Source organism: Myotis brandtii, unplaced genomic scaffold, assembly GCF_000412655.1.
Source record: "Myotis brandtii unplaced genomic scaffold, ASM41265v1 scaffold959, whole genome shotgun sequence".
NCBI classification, from domain to species: Eukaryota; Metazoa; Chordata; class Mammalia; order Chiroptera; family Vespertilionidae; genus Myotis; species Myotis brandtii.
In genome coordinates, this window is record NW_005371966.1 from 460,872 (window position 1) to 468,164 (window position 7,293).

Genomic DNA, 7,293 nt, shown 5'->3' on the forward strand with positions numbered 1-7,293 from the left:
TATGCTCCTATTCATGGGAGGTGGGAGGAAAGACCAGGGAAGGCTTGTCAGAAGCACCATCTTAACCCAAATGAAGATGGGAGAGAGGGCCGGCCCAGCGGCTCTGGTCTCCCTCCCAGGAAGGGCATCATAATGAGGACAGGAGGGACTATTGATTTGCTGCCTCTGCTCATCTGACCTGGCTTGCCTTGAGCCCTCCTGACCAGCCTGTGAAACTCGTCATGAATTTTAAAAACCAAGCTCAGAACTTCTTCCAGGAATCCCCATCTCTGGGTTTCCCCTCTGCCTGGAACAGGGGAGGATGTCATTATTTCTTTGTTACCTCTTTGTCTGTCTCCCCCCCGTCCCGTCCCCCCCCCACACACACACACACTAAACTTGGAGCTCTAGAAGACCAAAGAATTATGCTAATCCTGCTCTGGCATCTCAGCTCTTAGCAGTCTGGTTCAGGTCAAGGGTATCAATGAAAACACGTTGGCTCAACTGTGACCTCAGACAAGTTCCCTTGTCTGGTTGTACTTCCTTTTTTTTTCCATCTGTGACACTGAAGAATTGAATAGGTGATTTTTCTAAAATATATGAACTTGTGAACTAGGTGCTCAGTTCTCCTCCTACTCAGGATTATGTGTGTGCATGTGCATGCGTACATACACACACACACACACACACACACACACACACACACACACATGCACAATATATATGCTGTGATTAGAGGGAGGATGAAGAGGGCTATTTGGTTTCTTTGAAAAAGTGTATGCTTCAGCAAACCCCGTAACGTCCTGGTGTGTGTGTGGGAGGGGTGCTTAGGGAGTTGCCAGGCCTCCTTCAAGGTCACCCTGGGACCGAGCAGGCATCTGAGCCAGGGGTAAACTCATTTGGATTACCTGTTTTGCATCATTTTTACCTCCACACCCAGCATAATGGCTTCCAGGCTTTAGGGCTTTTGTTATTTGTTTTTAAGTACCAAACACCTGTGTATCCCTTAATGCTCGGAATTGAAAATCACCATATTGTCATAGTAGTTTTGAGTAATTTCAATTTAAAGAATTAGAATATTACAGATAGAGTTAAAGGTCCTTTTATTCCCCATCATCTTCAGTGCTATTAAAGTTCATTTATTGCCCTGGCTGGTGTGGCTCAGTTGGTTAGGCATCGTCCTGTGCACCGAAAGGTTGCCAGTTTGGTTCCCAATCAAGGCACATGCCCAGGTTGCAGGCTCCATCCCTGGTATAGAGTGTGCAGGAGGCAGGCGATTGATGTTCCTCTCTCTCCCCACTCCCTTCCTCTCTCTCTCTAAAAATCAATTAAAAATATTTAACAGTGCCTGGCCGTCATGGCTCAGTGGTTGAGTGCTGACCTCTGGACCAGGAAGTCACAGTTCGATTCCCAGTCAGGGCACATGCCTGTGTTGCAGGCTCGATCCCCAGTGTGGGGCCAATCAGTGATTCTCTCACATCATTAATGTTTCTATCTCTCCCTCTCTCCCTTCCTCTCTGAAATCAATAAAAATATATTTTAAAGAAATATTTAATAACAAAACAGTTCATTATTGTACACTTAGGAACTATTAAAAACATAAATTTTATGTTATGTACATTTTATCACAATAAAAACTTAAAAAGCAAATAGTTCATTTAATCAGAGTTTGGGCACAGCTGGATATCCCACCTTTGTAGCCAAAGATGTATGTTCTCCTCTTCTTGAACTCCACCCTCAAGGCTTTGCCGAGGTCCTTAACTCATCCCTCACCCCCACACCAGTCCATCAGCCAGCAGTGTTGCTTCACTTCCTGATCTTGTCCCCAATCCTCTGCTGTCCCCATCCTGGGCCACACCAAGACAACTGCAAAAGGCTTCTCAGGGCCCCTCCCTGCTTTCCTCTTAGGTCTCCAGTAGTCCGTTTAGAGTGATCCTTTCAAGAGCCCTTGTCCCTGCCCCCTGCTCAAAGCTTTCCATCACACTTGGAATAAAACCCAACAGAGCCCGCCATGTCCCTCCATGTCTCCACTGTCTGGAGCCTTTTCCCCACATGGCCGCATGACTATCCCTTACACTTCATTTAGGTCTTTCTCTCTTTTCTCCCCTAATATCATCACATGGATTATTTTCTTCATTGTGTTCTAATCAGTTCATTCTTTTGCACACTCACCTGGTCACAGCGTTACACAAGACAAGGAACCCTTCCACTCAGTGCCTGTGTCCTTTTCATTCTCCTAGGGGCCAGCCTGGTCCCCTTCCATGGGCACTAGGCTTGTTCCCTGCCCCTGGGGTGCCATTGTTGGCCTTAGAATATGTCCCACCAAGGACATACAGAGCACTGGGGACAAAAGTATTTGAAATAAATCATTTTTTTTCCTGTGGTATGTCATCAATTTGATATAATTAATAGTTTCTGTTTATATACAGTGTCGTGACATTTTGTTACCTTTTGTTTTCATTTTATTTGGCGTTATGTAAACTTTTACCTGATTCAGAAGTTGAAATTATGCTCTGGCATACCCAGAGAGGCCTCGGCTGTTCTATTAGTTTCTGCTGTGTGCTTCCTAAAGTCCCCTTCTATCTCACACAAAAGGCAGCCTGCGGTATACATTTTTTACCTTACAGTAGATTCTAGGGATCACTCCCCAGTGGTTTTGGGCATTCTCCATGGTGCGGGCCTGCTGTCATCTAGTCAGCAGGTCCCTGGTGACGGCTGTCTGAGTTGTCCACAGTCCCGGGCTAGTAAAAACAATGCTGTTGTAAATAACATCATCCTCTGTTGTTTTGACTTTCTGAAGGTGTCTCTTCAGGGTAGATTTCTAGAAGGGATTGCGTCAACACCCTTGATTGTATCTAAGAGGCATTCCTGGGTGATATGGCTTGTACTTGACCTTATGGTGGTGAAAGTATTGAGGGAACACAAATGAGAGTTCTGAGGAAACCAGACCTTTTCCATTGGTGCAGTGTTTCTCTCCGACTCCGGGAGCAGCCCTGGACTTGAGCAGTGCACTGTGAACTATTTGGAAGTGGTGGTTCCAGTCTATTCACCACTTTGCTGCTGGCAGTTTTCCTTCTCCCTAAGACTGGGAGCATTGAAAAATAAGCTCTGCTGGAACAGGTTAGGGACCCCACTTTTACAGCAAGAAAAGGTCTCCTGTGAGCCAAGGGCTGAATCTGGGTGACACTGACAGCCATGCTTGGGGCCCTAAACTTCTGAAGAAGATCCAGGAAACTCAGTAAGCCTGAGGAGGGCTGGGACACACCCTCACCACGATCCGTCCCCACACCTGACCTGAGCTGTTCAGGGAAGCCATGTCTTCATGGCACCCAGTGAGTCCTGGTGCTAACCTGCTTTCAGTGACTTACCCACATCATTCGAGTCATTTCGAGTGCACGCCACAGTGCCTTCATTGACGTCTCCACAGTGTGGACAGGAAGGGACATCACTTGGGATAGACGAGCCACGGGACAGTGATCGGTGCCACATGAGCTATATAAGACAGGGCAGAGGACAGGAATAGTCTTGCCCTTTTCCATAATGAGCTGCCAACTGAGGGACTCGCAGATGGCTAATTCTGAGCCCACAATTCTTCCTAAGCCTTCCCTGGCCCCAGTTGTCTTCTTGTCCTCTTAGCCCGGCCATGAGAGCATCATGGTCAGACTCTGATCCTAGAGTCCAGGGCCTCAAGTAAGCATTTCTGAAGTATACAAGGAAGGGGCCCTACCCGATGGAACTGAAGTGTAGGGAAGGCGCTGCCCTGTCAGTGTGAAAAATGGGGAATGCTCCTCTGTGCCTTTCTCCTTGCTCTTTCCTTTCACCAACAAGGCTGTGCTATTGCCTTGCGTTGTAAGGGAGGGTCTGGTGATCAAGGCTTACCTGACCTGGGGTCACTTTTCTTATGCCAGGACCCTGTGCAGCGGTTTCTGGTTGCCCAGGTTAGCCAGGATTTATATAATGCCTTTGTGACTTTTCTTCCTCTGGGGTGTTGGTACCCATCGTTGAGATGAGGAAACAGGCTCAGGTCTGTGTTTGGAAATAGCAAAGTCAGGATTTGAGCTCAGGTTGGCTGGCTCCAAACCTGTATGCTCTTTGTGCAGTGCTGCGCTGTGTGCCTGTCAGCAAGTTGTACTGTGCCCCACAGCAGTTCTTTGTTGAGTACACATTTGAGAAAACCCAAAATACAGAAGCTATAGTAGCACCCAAGCCCGGCCTTTGTGAAAAGGAGCTCCACCCCCTTTTGGGCTGACAGCTCCCTATCCCAGTGGTCAAGTCAGCCCTCAGGTGCAGCTCATAAAGTGGCCTCTGCCAAGGCAGGCATGCAGAGAAGCCACATAGTGTTTCTCTCAGAAAAATGCCACCTGTGCAGGCCACTTTCCTGCACACCAGGAATGGGACTCAGGGTGGCTAGAGTGCAGTTGGCCACCACCACTAGCAGCCCAAAGCCCCTAAAGAAATCTTTGAAGGGAAGAATATCAAGACCTGAGTGAGCCACCAGCAGGGCCGCCCCGGTTTGAGCCTTCCGATGCTCACTTTTTCTGCAAACTGGTGTGTCCTCTGTGATACTTACATACTTGTTTAACACTTCAGGGAAGAAAAGTCAGAAGACCAGGACCTCCAGGGCCTCAAGGACAAACCCCTGAAGTTTAAAAAGGTGAAGAAGGATAAGAAAGAAGAAAGCAAGCATGAGCCCCTGCAGCCGCCAGCCCACCACTCTGCTGAACCAGCAGAGGCAGGCAAAGCGGAGACCTCGGAAGGGTCAGGCTCAGCCCCAGCCGTCCCGGAAGCTTCTGCCTCCCCCAAACAGCGGCGCTCTATCATTCGCGACCGGGGACCCATGTATGATGACCCCACTCTGCCTGAAGGTTGGACCCGGAAGCTTAAGCAAAGGAAATCTGGCCGCTCCGCTGGGAAGTATGATGTGTATTTGATCAAGTAAGTAAGGGCAACTCCTGCCTCTACAGAGCTGGGAGCCCTGGGTAGGTGGGAAGTTGGGGACAGGTGCTGAAAACTAATGGGGGTCCCTTAAAGTAGGAGCTAGTTGCTGCTAGTTGACCAAGAAAATGTGTGTGCATAACCCTATCTGGGTTAAGTAAGGTGGCTTCAGTAATGAGCACTGCTTGCAGGCAGGACGAGGTATGCTTGGAACGACTGTATGGAAGTCACTGCCCTGAGTGAAGCATGCACAGGGTAATAGAGTGTGATTTACCCTGCCAGCCCTCGAGGCCTTGTTTGAAGATGGAATAGCAGGAGGACCTACCCGGGGTCAGGATGAGAATGCCAGGAGAGGTCACCTGGGAAGTGCTGAGGCCACAGGATCTGCCATATGTAGTAGCCTGGGCTCAGGAGGCAAGCAGAGTTCCCTGGGGTTCCTGCCATTTCTCAGCTGGAGAGCATCCAGCTGAGAGGCTCTTCTCAGAACCTGTTACCCTCATCTTCTTTCTGGGAGAGTTGTTCTGTAACATTGCTTCATGAACCAGAAAAAATAAAATAGAGGAGTCGTAGAGCTCAGTACACTCTGTGAATTGTGCTGGGAAAGGTGGGCTCTCGGACAGGGCCTCTGAGGAAAGACACAGATAGGCCCCATGTGCCTTTTCAACTGTCCCTTTTGCATTTGTCCAGCCTTGGGGGAGGGTCACCGGATGTTTTTGTTTGTTTGTTTTGATCTTAGAGAGGGGAAGGGAGGGAGGCAAGAGATGGGGGAAAAGAGAGAAAGACATTGATGTGAGAGAGGAACATTGATCAGTTGCTTCCCACACACGTCCTGACCATAGGATCAAACCCGCAACCTGGGAATGTGCTCTGTCCAGGAATCAAACCCACTACCTTTCAATGTATAGGATGATGCTCCAGCCAACTGAGCCACACTGGCCAGGTCCTGGGTGGTTTTTTTTCTGGGTGTTTTCTATTAAAACAGTAACTTCCAAGCCTGAGCTTCAGAGGAGTGAATAAGTACATTTCAGTTCAGCCCCTTAGACAATCCCAAAATGGTTAGCAGTTTTCAAAGGACATTTACGGACATTTGCAACCTTGTTTGGCCCCAGCAAGTCTGAGAAGACTGAGCAAAGCATTATCCTATTGACATATGAGGAAACCAATTCCCAGAAGTGCTAAACAGCATGCCCAGATTCAGACAGGGTGCTGTACTGGCAGGTCATGCCCGGGCACCAGCCAGCAAGAATGGGCCCTGGCCTAATGGCTAGGCAGGGTCCCCAGGTCAGACCACTTCGGGGTTCAGAAGGGGCCTCAGTGGCATGCCGGTGGCGGCTGTGGAGCAGCTAGCACCAAGCTATTCTGGTATAGGAGCAGGCCGTATAGATGCCCACCACTGCCCGGCGACCTGATTGCTTCATGTATAACCGCGGCCGTGCCCCTCAAGTTTTAGCTCATCTTGGCTTTTCTTAAATGTGACTCTGGCTCAATAGTATCATCAGGTACATCAGCTGCAGAACCTCTTCTGTTAAAGTTCGTCACTACCTGCTGCTCTGCCCTATCTCCAGCATTGCTGTGGAAGCTTCTAATCACTTTTTGTGTCTCTCCACTTGTTCCCACAGTCCCCAGGGAAAAGCCTTTCGATCTAAAGTGGAGTTGATTGCGTACTTCGAAAAGGTAGGCGACACCTCCCTGGACCCTAATGATTTTGACTTCACGGTAACTGGGAGAGGGAGCCCCTCCCGGCGAGAGCAGAAACCACCTAAGAAGCCCAAATCTCCCAAAGCTCCAGGAACTGGCAGAGGTCGGGGACGCCCCAAAGGGAGTGGCACCGCGAGACCCAAGGCAACAGCATCAGAGGGCGTGCAGGTGAAAAGGGTCCTGGAGAAAAGTCCCGGGAAGCTGCTCGTCAAGATGCCTTTTCAAACTTCGCCAGGAAGCAAGGCCGAAGGGGCTGGGGCTACCACATCAGCCCAGGTCATGGTGATCAAACGCCCTGGCAGGAAGCGAAAAGCTGAAGCTGACCCCCAGGCCATTCCCAAGAAACGGGGCCGAAAGCCAGGCAGTGTGGTGGCAGCTGCTGCCGCTGAGGCCAAGAAGAAAGCCGTGAAGGAGTCATCCATCCGGTCTGTGCAAGAGACCGTGCTCCCCATCAAGAAGCGTAAGACCCGAGAGACAGTCAGCATTGAGGTGAAGGAGGTGGTGAAGCCCCTACTGGTGTCCACCCTCGGTGAGAAGAGTGGGAAGGGACTGAAGACCTGCAAGAGCCCGGGGCGGAAAAGCAAGGAGAGCAGCCCTAAAGGGCGCAGCAGCAGTGCCTCCTCACCCCCCAAGAAGGAGCACCACCACCACCACCACCACTCAGAGCCCCAGAAGGCACCC

At 49.9% G+C, this 7,293-nt stretch overlaps 1 protein-coding gene across 1 annotated transcript in view; it reads left to right on the top strand.

Annotated features, from left to right (window-relative positions):
* MECP2 (methyl CpG binding protein 2) overlaps nt 1-7,293 on the top strand; it is a 65,572-nt gene that overhangs the window by 48,875 nt on the left and 9,404 nt on the right. Inside the window, exons 3-4 of the mRNA XM_014533248.1 lie at nt 4,570-4,914; nt 6,534-7,287. Coding sequence (XP_014388734.1) covers nt 4,570-4,914; nt 6,534-7,287 — 1,099 coding nt within the window. The remainder of the gene's footprint in view (nt 1-4,569; nt 4,915-6,533; nt 7,288-7,293) is intronic.